The sequence below is a fragment of the Drosophila arizonae genome, chromosome X, assembly GCF_054131065.1.
Source record: "Drosophila arizonae isolate 15081-1271.41 chromosome X, UAZ_ARI_1.0, whole genome shotgun sequence".
NCBI lineage: Eukaryota > Metazoa > Arthropoda > Insecta > Diptera > Drosophilidae > Drosophila > Drosophila arizonae.
Window position 1 is genome coordinate 34,251,678 of NC_142927.1, and position 24,348 is coordinate 34,276,025.

The following is a 24,348-nucleotide window of genomic DNA, read 5'->3' on the forward strand; positions in this document are numbered from 1 at the left end:
ACACGAGCGCAGCATACATAGTAAAGTTGGTAAGAGTATTTAGAGTGCAGCATGTGAATGCGTATGGTTTTGCTATTTTGTGTGTTTCGCGACTGGACGTATCGTGGCCGGTGTTTTGTAGGCCGGAAAAGTCCCGTTGTAGCGGGACGACAGCGTATGTAGCTGTCGTCGAGTGTGGTTCGGTGGTAGGCACAAGAAATTAGTGAGAAAAAGGATTCAGAATCGTTTGAGAAGTAGACGGCCACCGAAACTCGCTGTGCTAAGGGAAACTGTTTTTTCATGCTTTGACATATGTATACTTTATGATGTTTGCAACACCTCCTTCTGTTACGCCTGTTACCTACTTTTAACAAAACCATTATATACTGATTTCCCATTCTCAATAGGTTCAGGTTATAGTTAGACAATGAAACAAATGTACTCAAAAAATGGAATTGACAATTTATAGTACATATTATCAGTAATGTTTTCCAAATTTAAAGTCATAGTTTTTCTTTTTATTTAGCGCAGCATAAAACTTGCGCTTTTTTTCATACAGAGCAACTTTAGGTCAGCTGACTTTCAACCCTTACGTTATATAGTAGGGACAGCTAAAAAAAAAAAAAAAATACTTTTTACTTTAGTTAAGATGTTTATTAATAATAAAAAAAAAAGCTTTCTTATTTGTTTTTTACTGACAATAACGGTTTTTTCATTGGGATGTAGGTATTTTAGCTGTTCAGTTTGCATGAATGACGCGATCTTTTTGATTCTTTGGACGGTGTATGCTACAGAATAACGATAGACGCGCGCATAATTAAACTCAGTATATATACACTCATGATGGAAATAATAAGTACACCAAAATAATTTTGAAGATTTGTCATAACTAATTCATTTTTGATATTTAAAAAAAAAAAAAAAAAAAAAAAAAAAAAAAAAAAAACAGGATGACGACTTTAAGTAAGCAATCTGGCAATATGATATGTGCCAAAAAAATTGTATTTCCCTCTTCATAGTAGTCACAATCCATTGAAAAGGGCCTGCTGAAAATAATGGGTACACTCCATTTCTTCTTTGATTGTTTTAAAATAATAAATAACCTTCCTACAGATGTTTAAAGTAAAAAAAAAATGATCAATATTTTATGTAGATGGGTCAAAATATTAATTGTTCGAGTGAGGAACGCGGGATTGCTAAAAACCTTAGAAGGAGTGGCAAATCTTTGCGTGAAATTGCGAAACTGATGAATCTCTTAACGTTGTGCAAAATGCTTTAAAGGTGCACAATAAAAAGGGAACACGTGGAAGTTCATCGAAAACCACATTAGAACTGGACCGACGCATTATCAGGGTTGCAACGTTTCCGACCCTTTCACAACTTCAAAGGTCATTGCGTCCGTAAGGGATAATATTTTGAATGCTTCTTCAATTAGGAGATGACAACATATGGCTAAACTACCAGGTCGTATCGAAAAAATGGTTGCTAAAGACCACATCACCTGGGAAGGATCTGAAAGTAAAAAAAGTGGCTTAATTTTCTATTTAACGACGAAACCAAAATTTTCCTTTATAGAAATGACTATACCAGGCATGTAAGACTCCCTAAAGAATTTGATCCTCGCTACACAAAAAAATAGTGAAACATGGCGATGGAAATATTATGGTGTGGGGCTGCTTCTGTATCGTCTGATTTTCCCAATATCTGACGTTATGAGAGTAACAGACTATAGGAATATTCTCGAAAATATAATATGAGGAAAACATGCCCCTGCGCTGGGTTTGTCAACAAGATAGCGGCTCGAGAACCTCGTCTAAATTAGTAAAAACTTGGTTTGAGGTTAGTAAAGTGGACACTCTCGTGTGGTCCAGTCATTCTTCTGATCCGAATCCAATCGATATCGTGTGTAGTCAATTGAAAAATCAGATTGTAAAGAAAAAGTGTGAGAACAAACTCCAAATAGGGGACTGTGTCCAAGAAACATGGAGGAAGATTACGAATGAGGCCTCCAAAGCTTTAATTAGAAACATTTTTTGAAAATAAAAGAGGATATACAGGATATTAATCCAAAAATAGAATACCAAAACATTTCGAATGATTTGAAAATCAAGAAATGAAATACAGCTTACCAAAGTAAAGTGTACCTATTATTTTAGTCAGTTTTTTTGTTAGTATGATATTTAGCTGTCTTAACTGAAAATTTGAGATCATTCGGTTGGCTGGAATAATTATAAAAAATAAAACTGTAATGAAAGTCAAATGTTACAGTTTTGCACTCCGGTCATTTTTCAGCAAATATTTTTATTAATAATTATTTAATAATTAATGCATAGTGCTTTTGACTTTTAGTCATTAAATCATCATAATTTTTGTATACTGTCGCACCATTTCAGGAGGAATCGCGCACCAAATGTCCTTGTTACTCTCGCATAGCTCTATCATTCCACTTGGAGCCACCCATAATTCGCAGGCTGCGATTTCACATGACTCCTTATATTTTCAATGATATTAATGTCTGAAGAATACTCTGGGCACTTCAGGCACTTGAATCCTTGTCATATTGTCCACATTTTGACCAAACTAGACGTGTTTTTTGAGTCATTGTTCTGCATTTTTCAGTATTTTTGCTTCTATATAAATATATGTATATATAACATATATATATTTATTTATTTATTAAATTACTATTAATATTGATTATATAAACTTCATAATTAAAATATTATTTCAGAACTGGTTCAGTACCACGCTCAATGCCATATCATCCTGCAGCTACCGCTGGACCTACTGTTTGGCCTATAAAATCAGATCTTATTGATAATGCACGTCGTGAAGCCGAAGAACGAGATCGAGAGCGGGAGATACGTGAACGAGAGCAGCGCGAGCGCGATCGTCAAAGAAGGGAGCGTGAAGAGCGTGAGCGTAAAGATAAAGAGGACAAACTAAAGCGTGAACAACAGGAGCGTGAAAGAGAACGCGAACGGGAACGTGAACGCAAAGAGCGCGAGCGACGTGAAATAGAACGTCGAGAAGTTGAACGTGAACGTATGCTACAGCAACAACGCATTAATGAAAGCAACAAACAAGCAATAGTTGCTTCATCTTCATCCACACCTCGAGATCGGTCACCTCACCGAATTATTGGTGACCTGAATACAGAAATACGAATTAAAGAAGAGCATTCCCGATCGAAAGAGGAGCAAGACGCCCTGCTTATGCGTGCATCAGCAGCTGCGAACGTCGGAGATCCACGATATCATCCTTCATCGTTGGTGTCTGTTCAACCAAATGCAGCAGTGACTGCAGCACATCACCATGCCAACTTCTTAGTAGCGGGTCGACATGGATTACCACCACCAACATCACATATTTCCCGTAATATGATACCACCTTCAATGGGTATCAGTGGACCACTTACACATTTTGGTCCACCTGGACCGACCCCGTGGGGTATTGATCCATATCGGGATCCCTATGCACCTATTCTGCGATACAATCCCATAATGGAAGCAGCTTTTCGCCATGAAGCAGAAGAGCGTCAGAAAGCCCTAAGTATGTACGCAGCCCAATCGGCAGCTCATCTGCGAGGTAAGGAGCCGAGCCCCATACCGCCACCGTCGGTAGGTCATTTAGGTCCTTCTGCTACACATCTTCGAATGCAGCCAGCGGGTGTAAATGTTATTGCTTCATCAAGTGTCCCACCGTCTTCGCAAAATCCTCAAACACAATTGACTACAATTGGAATTGGAAAAGGGACGCAACCATCTACTTTAAATTTATCAGTACAACATATGATAAGCGATCCTTTAATACATTCATCCACTACATCCAAAAAAGATACTGAGAATAGTATGGGTATAGCGGTCAGTTCGTCTGGTACAAATGTAAGCCACAGTAATGTACCAGGAAACCTGATAGGTATACCACCCGCGTCACCAGTAATGCCAAGTCGATGATAACCTAGAAAATTATAAAAGTAATTTCAAATACCCAATTTTAATAATAGTTTGTATTTATTTGCCGTACCTCTTTCACCCCTAGCCTGAGAATATGAAGATAATGAGCGCAACGGTTTTGTAATATGAAAAGTGAAATTGAATATTTATTAACTTAATTTTATTGTTACGGATACAACTTGTTCAATAAAACAAGTTACAAATTTTATCTACTACACAGCAAGAGGTATAAGAGGAAGGTACATTTCTTCTTCTCTTTATTTTCTAACTACGAGCCCTTTTCGTTATCGCAACAAGTTGCTTCCCATTAACGTCTACCCATAACAACAAATTGCACATACGTACTCGCATATAAAAAAAATATTTTAGGCTTATATTAGTTTAAATTTGATTTTAAAATTTGCATATGTTGCTTAATATATTTGTAATATTTGTATTATATGAAATTAAAGTTACTCATTAACTTGACATCAATATACTCAAATGTACATATACACAGATGCAAACGCACTAGTTATTAGTACTATAAATTATGATAGTAATTAATTAATTAACTAGCTGTAAACTATAATATATCATTTGGCGGCATCAGAGTATACCCATCCAATCGTGCGCTTTCTCTTTCCAGATGAAATTTCATGCATGCCGGTAATGTATATTTAAAAAAAAAAAAAAAAAAAAAAAAAAAATTATAAAGCAAACATTGCTATTAACTGAAATAAAGTGATTTAATTTTCCACCTAAAGACGTAGCAGATTCTTAACATATATGTTATGCTTAATAACTTTGCAAATACATATAATCTAATTTATTAAATGTAATCTAACGTTTTCAAACATATTTTCAAATGGCCACAACGAAAATGACTTATTCTCCTAAATAGGTAAACTATAAGGCGTGGCTTTGCATTACATTATTCATAAGATACATAGATAGAAAGTTCAAAATCATTGTATAGACTTTACAAAAAATTAATAAAAATAACTGTTTAACTGATTTTGCAAATTTTATCAGCAGGCGGCGAATAAAGCGTTCGTTTTTTTTATTATCACTTTCCCATAATAATTTCCCCATTAAAAAATTTTCAAAGCTCAGCAACAATAAAAATGGTATGTCCTCAATTTTCATACAATCAAAGTTAATCTATATCTCAATTAAATGCAAGGCAATTAGACGCTCTGATTATACAAAAATTAAGATTATACAAAAATTAAGTGTATTCCAAAGCGCAAGTCTCAAATTGGTGGGCGGAGGGGACGTGATATCAACATCTGTAAGTTACATATTCTTCGCATCTGAAGTCTACAGTAGACTTGGGTAGCTCAGAGTGAGTGAGCTAAAATGAATGGCTCACTGAACTGAGCCAGTGAGCCAGTTCCTTCTATATGGCTCATTTTGGCTCAGTAGCTCATTTTGGTTGACATTTTTGCTCACTCGCTCATTTTGCGTTCTTCTCAATCACAAAGTTAACGTTTTTTCCCGCGAATCGTGTATTTCATCAAACTTTCAATGTCGGTAATTAGAATGCACAGCGAAATTTGGACTCATTTTGAGGACATGGGAACGCAACAGGCTAAATGCAAGATTTGCAAAAGTGTCTTAAGCTGCAAGTCACAAGGCAATTTGAATAGACATTTAAAAACCAAGCATCCAGCAGCTCTTGAGACCGGTATACGACAAATCGTAGAAGGCTCAGTTGTTCTGGAAAAAATAACAAAAAATCACTTCGTTTGTCCTCAAGCCCATTCCGGCGAACAAATCTTCGCAGATTGACAGGCAATTGTCAAAATGCCGAGGAATACATTCATTGAAAAGACGACCCCTTAATATGGTGGAACCAGCGAAAATCGCAGTACCCATTACTATACGCATATATGTTAAAACGGCTCTGCATAGTCACTACATCTGTGCCCTGTGAGCGCAGGTGAAACAGTGCGAAAAAGAATGTCTTTACTGAAACCGAAGAACGTCGAAAGCCTGATGTTGTTGCATAACAACATGTAAATTTTGAGTAAGTATTTTTTTAATTCACAAACCGTATACCTAATCGATTCCTTTTTTATAATATATATAACCTCTCATACTTCCCAATGAATGGATCTCGAATGCGTATTTTGTTGTTTTAATTGTCTGTTATAGTTTATCTCATAATTTTGTTATTTTTGTATTTCTATTATTTTCTGTTATATTTTATCTCATAATTGTGTTATATTCCCATTGAAGGGAGCTAAAAAATATATACTTTATTAAGTTTGTTCTGTTAGTTTTAAGAAACAAATTTTAAATGTGTCATTTTTTTTAAGTTTAAATGTAACGTATTTTGACAGTTTTTTTTTTTCACTTCACAAAAAAGAGCGAGTGAGCCGGTTCACCTCAATGAGCTGCTTTTACCCAAGTATAGTCTACAGATCTAATAGTTTTAAAATTACGCTGAAAAGACGAAATCAGCTTATCCATTATTCTCGATAAACGTCAATCGGATGAGTTATCGAGTACATATGCAAAATTTCAAGTACTTAGGCCTCATATCTTCTGAGATCTCGTGCAAGGGATCGAAAATCGCATTTCAATTTGCACACTGGGCTAAATCAAGTACTAAATTTTTGTAAAAATTCATTCTGATAGCGCCCACGATCATTTAAATAAAAGCAGCTACTTAACTATAAACGGGATTCTGAAATTCGAGCCCAAAATCGTTCACTCAATCCTCTGACCAGAGAACACATAGACTAGACATGTAGTACAAAGTTTTTCAACACCGAAAAATCTGACTCATAGGGCCTATCAATTTCGTATTTGCTCGGCTCTTCACTTTTTAGGTTCGGGCTACGAAAATATGCGAAGGTACAATCATTCCGCTTCATGCGCTCGACCGAGATGGTGAAATGTTGAATAAAAGATGCCTCTATGCTCAATTTTTGTTCTTGCTCTCTCGCTCTCTCTGCTCTCTCAATATGTATATGTATGTATGCATGTGAGCACAAGCAGCAGCTCACGAAAATTGAAATTTCTTCGCGTTAGACTGCCGTTTCTTCCCTTACGTGAAGTGTATTCCGAACTCTTCAAGCCGTTTGCCATGCGTTTTCGTTATTATTTGTGGGAAGGGTATGAAAGCGTTGGTGCGCATAATGAAAATGTTTTCGCGATTAGCATGCATACACACTCTCGCTTGCTACATGTACTATGAGCATTTGTATGCCTGTGTGCGAAGCTCTTGCCGCCTGTAGCAATTTTACAGCCCAGCATTTGCATTTGGTCGATCTTGTGAAGTCCTCACATACATATGTATGTATGTATGTATATACATTTGACTGTGTGTACGCATGGGATGTGCTGTTCACAATTATGGGATATCACTTGTAGAAGCATTTGTATGCCTATGTGCCTTTACATGTGCGTGTGTGTATATCTTTGTTTGTATGCTTGGGAGATGAACATTGGCGTGTGCCTACCTCAACTTTTAATGGTGTGAACGATTTTGGGTTTTAATTGAAGATGCGCGCTTATATTTAAGTACCTTTTATTTTCTATTAACAATTCATAAAAACAATTGTTTTAAATAGGAATCTGGGTAATATTATATCACTAATTTAATAAATATAAAAATAGAAAACATTAAATTTAATATAAAGAAATCAATAAAAACAAGGATAATTTAATAAAATTAACAAGATAATTCAATAAATTTATAATTCAATAAATTTTCGATCCCCTGCACCCGTTCATATATGTACATATGTACATATACAGGTGCACGCAAGTAAAAAAACGTATCAAAAGTAATGGGAAGTGCACCTGTCACTTTAGTTAGTCCGCTATTTAAATATAAGCGCGCATCTTCAATTAAAACCCAAAATCGTTCACACCATTAAAAGTTGAGGTAGGCACACGCCAATGTTCATCTCCCAAGCATACAAACAAAGATATACACACACGCACATGTAAAGGCACATAGGCATACAAATGCTTCTACAAGTGATATCCCATAATTGTGAACAGCACATCCCATGCGTACACACAGTCAAATGTATATACATACATACATACATATGTATGTGAGGACTTCACAAGATCGACCAAATGCAAATGCTGGGCTGTAAAATTGCTACAGGCGGCAAGAGCTTCGCACACAGGCATACAAATGCTCATAGTACATGTAGCAAGCGAGAGTGTGTATGCATGCTAATCGCGAAAACATTTTCATTATGCGCACCAACGCTTTCATACCCTTCCCACAAATAATAACGAAAACGCATGGCAAACGGCTTGAAGAGTTCGGAATACACTTCACGTAAGGGAAGAAACGGCAGTCTAACGCGAAGAAATTTCAATTTTCGTGAGCTGCTGCTTGTGCTCACATGCATACATACATATACATATTGAGAGAGCAGAGAGCAGAGAGAGCGAGAGAGCAAGAACAAAAATTGAGCATAGAGGCATCTTTTATTCAACATTTCACCATCTCGGTCGAGCGCATGAAGCGGAATGATTGTACCTTCGCATATTTTCGTAGCCCGAACCTAAAAAGTGAAGAGCCGAGCAAATACGAAATTGATAGGCCCTATGAGTCAGATTTTTCGGTGTTGAAAAACTTTGTACTACATGTCTAGTCTATGTGTTCTCTGGTCAGTGCTCAATCTTAGCTGAGGTTAGCACACGCCAATGCTGAAGTCCCATGCATACACACATGCACATACATACATGCACATATTCAAGCACATAGGCACACAAATGCTTCTACAACTGAGCCGAGTTAAAAAAATGTATGAAAAACGCTTTACACTACGTGTCATGGTCTCTGGTTATTGCTAGCTCGTTGGTTCACTCGCTTGTTTTTATACCCTGAACCCATTGAAAATGGGAAATCAGGGTATAATGGTTTTGTGAAAAAGTATGTAACGGGCAGAAGGAGGCGTGGCAGACCCCACAAAGTATATATATTCTTGGTCAGCGTGACGAGCTGAGTCGAAATAGCCCTGTCCGTCTGTCCGTCCGTCCGTCCGTATGAGTGCGTCGATCTCAGAAGTTACAAGAGCTAGAGAGCTGAAATTTGGCATGCATACTCGTGTGTACCATACGCAGTACGAGTTTGCTTTATTTTTTCGATAAATCGTCCGATAACTTTTTTATCGAGAATAATCGAAAAATTGATTTTGTTTTTTTGGCCTAATTTGAACATTTTTAGACCTGGAGTTAAAGTTAATCGGTACAAAGATTTTGTAATTTACAGATTTTGGATACCACGCCCCCTTCACCCCCAAATTGTAAAAGACGCATTTCAAGTACTAGAGACTTGGGCTTTGGAATGTACACACATATTCACCATATGATTACGCCCTAAACGTTTCATTAAGATCGTATGTCTACAAAAGAAGTTATTCAACAAATAAATTCTCATAATATTGCCCACACTGCAGCGCAGCCCAAGCGCAGTCGCTGCTTACTGCGCAGTTAGCAGAGCGTGCGTGTGGAAGCATGTGTATGTATGTGTGCATAAAAGAAGTGCAGAATGATTAGAATATCAGCTTGGAGGGTTCAGGGTATCTCCTAGTCGAGCAGTCTCGACTGGAGCTTTCTTACTTGTTTCTCATTAGCTCGTTTTTGCCACTAACCAGAGAACACATAGACTAGACATGTAGAACCAGTGTTGCCAAATCAGATTTTTCCCGTCAAATCTGGCTTTTTTGAAAAGCCGATTGCGGGAAAAATTCCAAAACAGAGGGTATTTATTTCCGCTTTTTTTTATTTATTGAAGAAATTTTCGTATTTTGTATGGATAATTCGTATGAAGAATGAAGTTTTCTTCATTGTAGTTAAATTAAAACCAAATAGTTCAGTAATTCAATTTTCAATGAACGAACCAAGCGGTAATAATATGGAACTAACTAAACTAGGATATGATTTATATTTAATTCAGAATAACTTATTGTGAACAACAATATCGAACTTTTTGATTCTATGTAAATGAAACGAAAAGATTAAAAAATGTATGCAACTCTTTTAATAGCGTGTAGTACAAGAATTTATGTGTTTAAAGTTGCCGACAAATTTTCAAATAGTGAAAAATGTTGATGCCTTTTCATGCATATATATTTTTGGAGAACATTGATAGTATTGAACCCCAATATAAGAAAATCCACCCAATTCAGTATGAAACTATTCAAAACGTACAAAGATTTGAGTTGAGAAGCGTGTTCTAAGGGTTTGATAGAATATAAGAAATTTAGGAACTGGGCCACTTTTGCATTGCTTTCTTTGCCAATGCCCAAGTGAGTAACATTTTTCGTCAGATCAATACTGTGATGCTTAACTCAATTTCAAGCATCAGGTAAAACATATATTATAAAACTTCACAGATATGGCTTGCGGTGGTTGAAGAAATGATGCCATGATTATAAGTTGTTAAAAATATATTTAAATATCAACACTGACCAGAGAACACATTGACTAGACATGTAGAACAAATTTTTCTACAGCAGAAAATGTTAAGTTGGCGGTTCGAGCAGTCAAAATATTGCATGACAAAGTCATTGCGCTGCAAGCGCTCAATCGAAATGGTCCCATTCTTATATGAAGCACATCTATGCGATTTTGTCCTACTCTCTCTCTCTCTCTCTCTCTCTCTCTATGGTCGCTCAAATCACCGAACTCAGCAGCGCACAAAAATTGAAATTTGTTGGCGACGATCCCAGCTCTTTCCTTTTGAACGAAGGGTATACCTAAATCATGAAAGCGTTTGTCACGCTCATGCAAACAATATATAAGCGTTTCGATGGTTATTCGTTGGAAGGGTAGGAAAGCGTTGATACGCATAAAGAATATGAATTCGCGACGGGCAATCACACACACACTTGCAGTATCTGGAAACATGTGTGAGCATTTGTCGCCTGCGTGCGTAACTCTTGCTGCTTGTAGCAATTTTAAAGCTCAGCATTTGCATTCGGTCGGTCTTGTACATGTATCATTTGATTGCGTGTGTGTTCACATGGGATGCGATGCTCACAATTATAGAATAGCACTTGTAGAAGCATTTGTATACCTGTGGGCTTTTACATGTACGTGTGTGTATGTGCATATGTGTATGCAGGGGACATGAACATTGGCGTGTGCCTACCTCAACTTAGAATTGGTTGACCAATTTAGGGTTCGCATTGCAGAATCGCGTTTCTATTCAAGTACCTTTTAATTTGTATCGATGATCGTGTGCTTGCCTACCGAAGTCATCAATTCATAAAAACAATTGTTTTAAATAGGAATTTGTTTAATATTATTTCATAAATTTAATAAATATAAAACATAAAATGCAATATATGTATATGTATTAACAATAAATAAACAATAAACAAATCAATAATAAAAACAAAGATAATTCAATAACATTGGAAAATAAATTTATAAATGTAAATTTATATCATAGCTCGCAAATAACTGATAACACTTTTTCGTTGTCTGCAAAAAAGTGTCTTTCAGTGGCACAGTCAAACTCGCGTAAAACTAACACGATTTTCCCTCACACAAAGCCTCTCAGCAAAAAACACTTTGACTAACAAACTCAGACAGAAACTGTTTTTGTCGCGTCTGGCTTAGCTCTCTCGCGCTCTGAGGGAGATAGTTGTTTCTGTTTTCGTTTCCTCAAGTCAAACTTAAATGAAGTAACGGTAAGCTGTGTTTGTATGGGTAATCACGCGCGATTGCTGCGTTCTTTTTGTATGTATGTATGCGTGTATTTACATGCACACGAAGGCAAAAACATTTTCTGCTGAGTTTGTTAGTCAAAGTGTTTTTTGCTGAGAGGCTTTGTGTGAGGGAAAATCGTGTTAGTTTTACGCGACACTCATGTGAGAGCGTCACACGAATGAGTCATCGCCTTGCGTCTGAGCGAAACAGATTCTAAAGAAAACAGAGAGTGACGCTCAGAGTGAGACGTGTCTGCACAATTTTTTTTGGTTATGATGCGAGAAAGAGAATAAACGAAAAAACGCTCAACTCTCATTTGCAAGCTCTGATTTATATGTACATAGTATGTTTGTCCGCTCAAGCCAGTTGCGTACAAAAATTAAAGTTTCTTAGCGACGAATCCATTTCCCTTCATTGCACTTCTTCAATTATGCATTTCCCGCCATTTCTCCGTGAACATTTTTTGACACCATCAGTTGATTTTTTTATAACACTTGTATCAGCCATAGTTAAAAAAAAAAAAAAAAAAAACTTTAATAATTTTGGCACGATTCTTAGCAATAAAAAACACACTAAGTGATAAAAAAAAGGTCGTTTAACACTCCCTTCTGCAGATTTAATTCGAAATCGGTCGCACAATTAAAAGCCCGTGGCAGGCACAAACCAATGTTCACGTATTATGAACGGGTACATGTCATAACGCCCAGTGTCATAAGGCCCATGGGCGCTAAGACACACATTTTTGCGACATAAAGCCCACGGGCGCAATGACACTTTTAAATGTGAACTAGCGCCCACTCCAAAAGCGAAATAGCGCCCGAGGGCGCTACGACACAATTGAAGAGGGTCATAACGCCCGAAATTTCTAAAAACTTGCAAAGAATAATTGTCATCAGTTTGTCCTTAATCTTTAGGCAAAGTGCACTTAATATGGAATATGAATATAATTTTGTTGCTGGCTTTCGAAAAAATTCAAAGTTATTGCTTCTACCAAGCCAGCAACAATTATTTAAAATTAAAAGTACTTCGAAGAATAGTTCGCGGTATATTTGTTATATGTATTAAAGATTGTAATGTGACCGCGAGCTTGTCCAATGCTGGCGTTTGCACTCAACTGAGTCTCGAGTGCAGCCATAATCATTCGTCTCCTCAAGATTTAATAAAAAGCTCGAACTAATTAAGCGGGACACCAGCTTCGAAAATGAAAAGGAGGATATTGATAGCAATTTGCACTTCAGTCAAATGACTGATGTATTAAAATGCATAATTTGTGTGGACAAACCGAGAGATGTGGTACTTCTGCCTTGCCATCACTTCAAGATATGTTTGGAGTGCCACACAAATTTACAAAATCGAACTGCTAACTCTTTATTGCTCTGCCCATATTGTAGACAAATAGTTGAGAATCACATTAAAATTGTTCAAAAAAAGATTTTAAAAATGTAATTGTTTTGTTTTCTTATTTTTTAAAGCCCTTTAATCGTGTCATAACGCCCATAAAAAAGTGAAATAAAGTCCGGCGTGCTTTATGTCACATTTAAAAGTGTCATTGCGCCCGTGGGCTTTATGTCGCAATAATGTGTGTCTTAGCGCTCATGGGCCTTATGACACTGGGCGTTATGACATGTACCCATTATGAACACCCATACTTACAATATTCCACAGGCAGCAAGAATAGTTTTCCATACTAACACATAAAGGCTCATACATGCATGTAAAACGGGACTGTAACTGATGATTGACGAAAATACTGAGAAAGAATTGAGTTTCGCGACGCATGCACACAAAAGCACATACACGTAGCAAGAATGTAAATGTGTGTGTGCATGCTCGTCGCGAAAATGTATTCTTTCTGTGCACCACAGCCTGTGCAAATTGTAAAGCCCAAAATTTGGCAAGCTAATTGTCTCTGGATTTAATAGTTTGTAAATTTTTTATGATTTGAATTGTAGGGTGACTATCAAATGGGCCATTATGACCTAATTAGAAATTTTTGACAATAATGAGTAAAGCTTGAGTATAACATGACATGTGTATTTCATAAATTGCAAAGCATTTAATAAATATAGTAGTTGTGTTACGATAATTTTTTCGGTTGAAAATGTGTATAAAATAATTTTAATTATATATAATTATTTACGGATATAAACACATTTATAAACATTATTAGCAATAATAATATGTATATAAATGTACTTATGTACATACACTAACCAGAGAACACATAGACTAGACAACTAGTGGAAAGCTTTTTGCATGCTTTTTTTGAGGCTTTAACACCCCAGACAGCTTTGGATTCGCTCGCCTACTTACTTTTAAGTTCGAGCTACGAAAAAATACGAACGCACAATAATTTCGCTTCATGCGCTCGACCGAGATGGTCAAATATTGAACAAAAGATCCCTCTATGCTCAATGTTTCCCTTGCTCTCTCTCTCTCACGATGCTCTCTGCTCTCTCGAATGTGTATATGTATGTATGCATGTGAGCACAAGCAGCAGCTCACGAAGATTGAAATTTCGTCGCGTTAGACTCCCGTTTCTTCCCTTCTGTGTGAAGAGTATACCTAACTTTTTAAACCGTTTGCCAAGCTCCTACAAAATATTTGCGTTTTCGTTATTATTTGTGGGAAGGGTATGAAAGCGTTGGTGCTCATAATGAAAATGCTTTCGCGACGAGCGTGCACGCATACACTCTCCCTTGCTACATGTACTATGAGCATTTGTATGCCTGTGTGCAAAGCCCTTGCTGGCTATAGCAATTTGAAATCCTAGCATTTGCATTTGGTCGATCTTGTGAAGTGCTCACACTTACATAAATATGTTTGATTGTGTGTACGCAGGGGCCGCGATGCTCACAAATGATGGGGTAATCATTGTAGAAGCAGTTCAGTGCCTTTATATGTATGTGCGTGTGTGTATGTTTATAAGTGTATGCATGCGACATGAGCATTGACGTGTGCCTGCGACAATTTTGAATTGTGTGAACGATTTTGGGTTTGAATTGAAGAGGCGCGCTTACATTTAAATAGATGATTTTATTTCAATGGTCGTGGGTTTGCCTATCAGAATGATTTTGGCTAAAAATGTAGTACCTGATCAATCCCTGTGGCCAAATTGGAATGCGATTGTCGATCCCTTGTACCTGCACATATACAGGTGAAATTTACCTTTTTAATAAGAAGCATATGTATGTACATACATACATATACTGGCTAAATGGACCCATTTTAAAGAGTGCATCTGTTAGATGTCATAAAAATCATGCAATTAAAAAATACCTTTAAAAGTAATAGGAAGTGCACTTGTTACTTTAGTTAATCATCTACTTAAATGTAAGCGCGCCTCTTCAATTAAAACCCAAAATCGTTCACACAATTCAAAGTTGTCGTAGGCACACGTCAATGCTCATGTCGCATGCATTCACTTATAAACATACACACACGCACATACATATAAAGGCACTGAACTGCTTCTACAATGATTACCCCATCATTTGTGAGCATCGCGGCCCCTGCGTACACACAATCAAACATATTTATGTAAGTGTGAGCACTTCACAAGATCGACCAAATGCAAATGCTAGGATTTCAAATTGCTATAGCCAGCAAGGGCTTTGCACACAGGCATACAAATGCTCATAGTACATGTAGCAAGGGACAGTGTGTGTGTGCATGCTCGTCGCGAAAACATTTTCATTATGCGCACCAACCCTTTTATACCCTTCCCACAAATAATAACGAAAACACATGGCAAACGGTTTGAAAAGTTCGGTATACTCTTCACACATAAGGGAAGGCATGGGTTCTTGCTGCGAAGAAATTTCAATTTTCGTGAGCTGCTGCTTGTGCTCACAATGTGAGCCTCACATGTATACATACATATACACATTCGAGAGAGCAGAGAGCATCGAGAGAGAGAGAGAGCAAGGGAAACATTGAGCATAGAGGGATCTTTTGTTCAAAAGTTGACCATCTCGGTCGAGCGCATGAAGCGAAATGATTGTGCGTTCGTATTTTTTCGTAGCTCGAACCTAAAAGTAAGGAGCCGAGCGAGTCCAAAGCTGTCTGGGGTGCTAAAGCCTCAAAAAAAGCGTGCAAAAAGCTTTCCACTAGTTGTCTAGTCTATGTGTTCTCTGGTTAGTGGCTATTTTCGATGGAACCATCGATACTATCGATATTTTAGTCCATCGGACTCAAACAAAATCAATGGACGGTCCATCGATGGTTTTGCAGCACTAATGTTTGTGTATGTTTATATGTATGTGCATGCATGCGACATGCAGTGTTGCCGAAACTTTTTCAGTAAAAGTAGCAAAACCAAGGGCTGAAAGTAGCTAGAAGTAGCCAACTGTCTTCTAAAATAGCTGAAAAAGTAGCAAATAAGAAAACAGTGCTGTTTTTTCATAAAAAGTCAACTTTATTAATTTAATTCTGATAATATTTCATCTATGGACACCAACTCGTCATTTCCACCATTGTCGCTTTTATAATTTGCCTTTTTAAGGTAGTTGAGTGGAGCGCTATACTCATAGCAACATTTGCCATGTCGGCGTAATCCATATCTTTTGTAGACATACAATCTTAATGAAACTTTCAAAACGTGATCATATAGTTAAAATGTGTGTACATTCCAAAGCACAAGTTTACAAAACGGTGGCGAAGGGGGCGTGGTATCCAAAATTATACCCTGATTTCCCATATTCTGATTAACTGATAAGAAATGAATTTTGCATAACATATTAGAAAGTTTACCTATTCTTCAGTTGTAGTATTAATTCTACACAAAACTCAGTACATTTAAATCATTTACATTTAAAAAGTATCGAATCCAATTTTGTTATAAGTTCGCTTGCATTTTAGCACTAACCAGAGAACACATAGACTAGACACTCTTTTTTTGAGGCTTTAACACCCCACACAGCTTTGGACTCGCTCGGCTCCTTACTTTTAAGTTCGAGCTACGAAAAAATACGAACGCACAATCATTTCGCTTCATGCGCTCGACCGAGATGGCCAAATATTGAACAAAAGATCCCTCTATGCTCAATTTTTCCCTTGCTTTCTCTCTCTCTCTCTCTCTCACGATGCTCTCTGCTCTCTCGAATGTGTATAAGTTAACAACAAATATATTCTTCAAGTTAAAAACAAAAATATTCTACATTGCAACAAAACCCAATGGGAATTGTTGCAACACAAATAAAACGTAACAAGCTGATCAGACCAATAAGCCAAAACTGCTGACACAATGTCTAGCGGACTTCCTGCACACGCCAACCAGAGCTCCAGCAATTCTAAGAAGAATTGCACAACGGTTCAACAACACCACGAGCGACGCCGCTGCCAACGTCGTCGACTGAACCACAGCTCAGCTAGGGATAGAATTGATTTAAGTAATTTAGTTGCAAATTTGTTCTTGAATAAAACGGACTGCATTTAAGCAGTAAAATATAAAAACATCTTTTTTTACCGTTTAAATAAAGAAAGAACTTAACTGGCGCCCGAGCAGGGACCGGCTTCGCGCGCAATACGGCAAAACGTCTAGTACGTGCGTGATACTGCAAGTTAAAAGCAGAGTCGGTTTAAATAAAACGAATATTCGATCGCGTTACAACACAGCAAAACGCCTGTACGAGCGCGACCGAAAATCACTAAAGCAACTCACGTCGCGTAACTTCGACGTTTAGTGAAATTCGTGAAAGGTAGTCTGGAACGTAATAGTTCGATTGCCCATCGGTGGACGGTAATCCTGTACGGCCCGCCCACAGGATACTTCAACGGAGTCTGGTCGCAGGATCCCCAGTAGGAACAGCCAAAAAGGATGAAATCCGGATCAGCAGTGAAGACCGCCACATCATCATTATTGTAAGTTAGAAATATAAGAATACGAAACTAACAAAACTAAAACAAAAAAGTGTAATAAAATATAAGAAAAATTTTTGAGAAAAATAAAAGTTAAACAAGATTAAGAAAATTTAAGAAAAATTTTGAGAAAAATAAAGAGAAAAAATAAAATATTAAGAAAACACAAAAAAATAAAAAAGCGTAAAGCGATCAAATTCAAAGTGACTACAATAGTAGTATAAAATAACCCAACTTTGCGATTCCCAAGGGACCCTCCAAAGTAGAAGGGAAAAACCAGCCACTGGTCTTAATATAAAATAAAAAAAAAAAATTTAAATAAAAAAAAAAAAAAAAATTTTATAATAAAAATTTATTTATAGAAATTAAGTTGTACTAATGATAATCATAAACTAACACTAACATCAATAAATTCAATCATAAATCCACCTGTAAATATAAAACAATAGATCAAAGCCACAATAAAAGGCACCTAATAACGTATGGCTAACGAGAACAATTTGATTAGGCCCCCAGTGTTAGTCGAACAACCCCAAGTAGGTGCACATATTATCAATAGACAGCAACAACGACATATAGACCGTCAGAACGAACACTTACAGAACAGAGGCATGGCGAATAACGCAGAACAGTTGATTGCAGCCACTGTCGCTCAAATTTTGACAGAACAACTTCCGACGCTAGTGAGACAAATAGTTAACCCCTCCAGGGAATTCAATGACGTGGACGATCAGACCATAAATGACAATCAAAATTTGAACGACCTTAACAGAGTACCAGACATTGTCAAAAGTCTTAGGGAATTTTCCGGCAATAAGATCGAATTTAGCTCATGGAAAAAGAGTGTGGATCGCATACTCTCCATATATGCAAGCCAAGTTGGATCACCAATGTACTATGGCATTTTGCATACAGTGAGAAATAAGATCATCGGCCAAGCCGACGCGGCCTTCGAATCGTATAATGTACCCCTTAATTGGAATGCCATCTCCAAGTGTCTCACACTGCACTATGCAGATAAGAGAGATATAAATACATTAGAATACGAGATGACTATGTTAATACAGGGCAACAACCAGACAGTAGAACAGTTTTATCAGGTTGTCCAGCTGACTTTAATACTGAACAAGGTAGGATGTATGGAACTCAGTAGAGAGTCAGAACTACTCATGACGAAAATGTACAGAGAAAAAGCATTAGACACTTTCATCAGAGGTTTGAGAGGAGACTTGCCACGTATTCTTAGCATAAAGGAACCAGCAGACCTTCCCTCAGCCCTCCATCTATGCTTAAAATTAGAAAATCAAAACTATAGAACAAACATAGCCTTCAATAAAAGCCATCAAACAGGTCACAAAAGCGTAGCTCGAAACGCAACTCCACCCATGTTACCACCGCGTATGGTTCAATACGCACAAAATCCCCCTCAGATGATGAGAACTGTACCAATTGGTTTCAGATCTCAAGTGCCAATGCAACCTGCATGGCCAAATACCATGAATCAGGGACACCAATACCATAGACAACAATATTACCAAACGCAACCTCATCAGACAAACGTACCGCCCCGACCATTAGCACCTAAACCACAGCCACGCCCCGAACCAATGGACGTTGACAAAAGCAATCCAAACACGGATGGTAAATTACATGAACAGGCCAAATTTTGAACCAGGGAAAAGACCCCCACCAATAGCAAATACAACAGATAAAAGACAACGAAATTTTAATATTCAAACGGGAGAGGAATATCCCGACAATGACTACCACAACGCTTACATAACTATGGAAGAATACGGACAGACCATCGAAAGCTACGAACAACAGACCGAACACGAGCAATCACTACAAGAGTACGCACAACAAATAGAACAAGATGACAACGAACAAGAGAGCCCCATTGAACATGATAACATCAATTTTTTAGAATAACTAGCTCTTCGCTTCCTTACATAGAATGTAAGACAAAAAGCGGAGAGATACTTAAAATACTAATAGACACAGGTTCAAACAGAAACTACATACAGCCCAAACTAGTTTCTAACCCGATTCCCAATCAAAAGCCTTTCGAAGCCGTAACAGTCGGCGGAAATATAAAAATAACTCACCATAAAATCGCTAATCTCTTTGACAGACAAGATATCCAAGTAAAATTTTTCCTATTACCTACGTTAAAAGCATTTGACGCAATTCTGGGCAACGACAGCCTTAAAGAACTAGACACTGTAATCCATAGCAGCAAGAATCAATTAATAATTAAAGATACCATATTTATACCCCTTAGACAGAAAAAAATCGAGGCAGTTAACACTGTCATACCACGGACAGATCACATGACTATCGAACAGAAACAAAGATTAAAACAGTTAGTTACGAAATACCCCAATTTATTTGCCACCCCAAACGAAAAATTAACCTACACAACCAATGTAAAAGCAGAAATTCGAACCAAAACAGATTCACCCATATATTCTAAATTTTACCAATTCCCAATGTCTTTAAAAGACGAAGTCCATAAACAAATACGAGAACTTTTAGAGGACGGAATTATTCGCCCATCCCGATCACCCTACAATTCACCTGTGTGGATTGTTCCCAAGAAAATGGATGCTTCCCAAGAGAAAAAGTATAGAATGGTTATTGATTACAGAAAGCTTAATAAAGAAACAATAGCAGACAAGTACCCTATTCCAGAAATAAACGAAGTACTAGCACAACTTGGGAATAATAAAATTTTTTCAGTGCTTGACTTAAAAAGTGGCTTCCACCAAATTCCATTAAAAGAAGCAGATATTGAAAAGACCGCCTTCTCCGTAAACAACGGAAAATACGAGTTTACACGACTCCCTTTCGGTCTGAAAAACGCACCTTCTATTTTTCAAAGGGCGTTAGATGACATTCTTCGTGATCATATCGGCAAGATATGCTTCGTATACATAGACGACATTATCATATTTAGCAAAGATAATGAAACACATGCAGAAAATCTTGACACAATTTTTCGAACTCTTCAAGAAGCTAACATGAAATGTCAGTTAGACAAATGCGAGTTCTTTAAAGACAAAGTAGAATTTCTCGGCTTTGTCATCTCAGATAAAGGCGTCGAGACTAACCCAGACAAAATAGCAACCATAGCCAAGTATCCCTATCCAAAAACACTCAAAGATTTGAGATCTTTCCTCGGACTCTATAGCTACTATAGAAGGTTCATAAGAGATTTCGCTAAGTTGGTAAAACCACTTAGCTCTCTTTTAAGAGGGGAGGATGGACGAGTGTCCAAAAGCCAGTCTTCAAAAAAACTAATTAATCTCAATCAAGAAGCCATTGATTCCTTTGATAAAATCAAAAACGCTCTAATATCCAATGAAGTCATTTTACAATACCCAGACTTTAATAAGGAATTTCAATTAACAACAGACGCATCCAATTATGCAATTGGAGCAGTCTTATCTCAGAATAAACGACCCATATGCTTCCTTTCAAGAACATTGTCAAAATCTGAAGAAAATTATGCCACTAATGAAAAAGAAATGTTGGCGATTATTTGGGCACTAAAAGCCCTCAAAAATTACCTTTACGGTAAGGCAAAAGTAAAAATATACACAGACCATCAACCACTTACACATTCGCTTAGCAGTTGGAATGGCAACGCTCGAATCAAACGATGGAAAACGTACCTAGAAGAGTTTGATTATGAACTCCTCTATAAACCAGGCAGGGATAACACAGTAGCAGACGCATTGTCAAGAATAGTAAACCACATAAATTCAGTAACATCCACTCAGCATAGCACAGAAAGTTCAAGTCATAACCTTATACCTAGTATGGAGGTCCCGATAAACGTATTTAAGAATCAAATATTCATAAACAAAGCAAACATAGACGACTATAAATTCCAAATTCCTTTCCCAACTTTCCATAGACACTTAATAACTAGACAAGAGTTCACAGAAAATAACCTAGTTCAGATATTAAAAAAGTATTTAAACCCTTCTGTAATTAACGGAATAATAACGTCTGAAGAAATCATGAACCAAATTCAACAAATATACCCCAAACACTTTAGGAATTATAAAATCAGATTCACCCAGACACAAGTAAAGGACTTGACTAACGAAACAGAACAGGACGAACATATACTAAAAATACACAATAGAGCTCACCGAAACGCAATAGAAAATAAAAAACAATTATCAGAAACCCATTACTTCCCTAAAATGAAACAGAAAATAGCGGCATTAGTCAAACAATGTCAAGTTTGTAAAGAAAAAAAGTACGACAGACAACCAAACAACCCTAAATTACATGAAACACCCATACCTCAATATCCTGGACATATAATTCATGTAGACATATACACGACAGGCAAAAACTTAGTCCTGACAGCAATAGATAAATTTTCGAAACTAGCCCAAGGACGCATCATCAAATCTAGAGCAATAGAGGACATAAAAAAACCACTTCACGACATTTTATTTTATTATGGAGTTCCGAAATTCGTGGTCATAGATAACGAAAAATCTCTGAATTCAGCATCCATAACATTCATGATGCGAGATCAACTAGGGATTGAAATTTATAACACTCCACCTTATAAAAGTACAGTCAACGGCCAAGTCGAACGATTTCACTCTACGCTTTCAGACATCATGAGATGTAACAAAAGAAAACAAGAATATAAAACCTTCCAAGAATTAATTGACAAATCAATATACGACTATAACTACACCATTCATTCAACGACTAACAGACGACCACTAGATTTGTTTTTTGGCAGAAACCTAACGACGAACCCAGAACAATATGAAAAATCTAGACAAGACAACATTGACAGACTTAGACAGAAACAAACGATGGACTTACAGAACCACAATAAAAGACGCAACGAAATACGTACCTACACACCAGGACAAGAAATATACGTCAAGATCAACAACAGACTAGGAACTAAATTGTCTCCCAGATATAAAAAGAAACAGTAAAAGAGGACAGAAACACAACAGTACTAACCTCAACAAATAGAGTCATACATAAAAGTAATATAAAAAACGTTTGACATTTATAGACTACTCGTAATAATGGCGATGATGGTACAACCTATCGAACCGAATATGGACATAACGAATCATACGGAAGCACAAACCATAACGATCTACGACGGATTAGGCAAAATACAAACAACGACAACAAGAATTATTCACATTATTAACTTAGGCAAAATTAAAGAAGCTTTAGAGCAGATAGAATTTCATACAGAAAAAAATTTAAAATTTAGCAGTTTATACCACACCTTGCACCACGAAATTAACCAAACTCACTTGACTTTACGCACTATAGATTATGACATTAACAAGAGGACCACAAGGGCCATTAATATTCTAGGCACAGCTTGGAAATACATAGCAGGCAACCCAGATCATGATGACTTCGTGCAGATAGAAGAACATATTAATAAAGTCATAGATAACAATAACAAACAAGTAATAATAAACTCACAGTTAGAACAAAGATTAAATAAGTTGACCACAGTTACCAATACCCTTACAAACAATATACGGAAAGACGATAGATTCACACATGATATAGCGGAAAGTTTACAGAACCAAGTTAGATTGATCAAAGAGGAGGTTATTAATATAAAATATGCCATACAATGGGCAAAAGTTAACGTAATAAACTCATTTTTACTGAAAAAGGCAGAAATAGATGAAATAGAGAGAATCTTCAAAGCTGGTAGAATGCCTTCATTGTCTGTAGAAGAAATGCTAGAATATTCAGACGTGGCCATATTTCACAATACTACTACTTTGTTTAATGTAATAAAAATAACTAACGTAGAAGAAACTGATTATGAAAACCTAATTGTGAAACCAGTCGTAAGAAATAACGTTATCATAAATATAGAGTATAAAGAAATATTGTCTCGCAAAAATGTAATGTTTGAAATATAATAACATTAAGATTTGTTCAAAAAATAACATTGTCAACATTAGCAATAGTACATGTTTGCCTAGGCTCCTCAATGGAGAAAAGTCGCTGTGTGAGTTCAGTAACGCCGAACATGTGGAACCCATCGAAGAAGTGGCCAACGGTCTTCTGATCCTCAACAACTTTGATGGAATGGTGACATCGGCGACAACAAGTACATGGTTAAACGGCACCTATGTCATTCGCTTTACCAACGAGTCCATTTCAATTGGCAACCGGACTTTCAACAACCTAGAGAGCAGCACACTGAGAGTCGGCTCCTCGATAATCCAGATGACACCAGAAGAATCGAGACGACTCCAAATTCTATCACTAAAGGCTTTGCAGGCATTACACATCAACAATACCCAAAGACTAGAACACCTAAAACTTACGACACATGCAATATCATCCATAATATTGGTCTGCATAGTCGTGATAATCATTGTCATTGCCTTCCTCTACACAAAGAGGGCGAAAAAAATTAGGTTACTATTGGACAATAGCCAGGTACAGAAAGTAACAGAGGCACCAAGACGAACCATAGAAAACATACAGTTCAACGACATTCCCTTCTTTTAATGATCGCTTGAGGACAAGCTCAAATCAAAGGGGGAAGAGTTAACAACAAATATATTCTTCAAGTTAAAAACAAAAATATTCTACATTGCAACAAAACCCAATGGGAATTGTTGCAACACAAATAAAACGTAACAAGCTGATCAGACCAATAAGCCAAAACTGCTGACACAATGTCTAGCGGACTTCCTGCACACGCCAACCAGAGTTCCAGCAATTCTAAGAAGAATTGCACAACGGTTCAACAACACCACGAGCGACGCCGCTGCCAACGTCGTCGACTGAACCACAGCTCAGCTAGGGATAGAATTGATTTAAGTAATTTAGTTGC

The 24,348-nt window shown here is 37.0% G+C and overlaps 1 protein-coding gene and 1 long non-coding RNA gene across 15 annotated transcripts in view; both read left to right on the forward strand.

Annotated features, from left to right (window-relative positions):
* Nucleotides 1-4,931, forward strand: part of tay (tay bridge kinase) — a 49,108-nt gene extending 44,177 nt beyond the window's left edge. For all 14 annotated transcript variants that reach the window (XM_089474952.1, XM_089474945.1, XM_089474943.1 and 11 more), the window contains exon 14: nt 2,711-4,931. In XM_089474952.1, the coding sequence (XP_089331078.1) occupies nt 2,711-3,935 (1,225 nt within the window). In that variant the 3' untranslated portion in view covers nt 3,936-4,931. The remainder of the gene's footprint in view (nt 1-2,710) is intronic.
* Nucleotides 4,932-5,219: 288 nt separating this feature from the next.
* The window catches only part of LOC149268247 (uncharacterized), a 46,062-nt gene continuing 26,933 nt past the window's right edge, over nt 5,220-24,348 (forward strand). The window contains exon 1 of the long non-coding RNA XR_016271173.1: nt 5,220-5,946. This is a non-coding gene — a long non-coding RNA (uncharacterized LOC149268247). The remainder of the gene's footprint in view (nt 5,947-24,348) is intronic.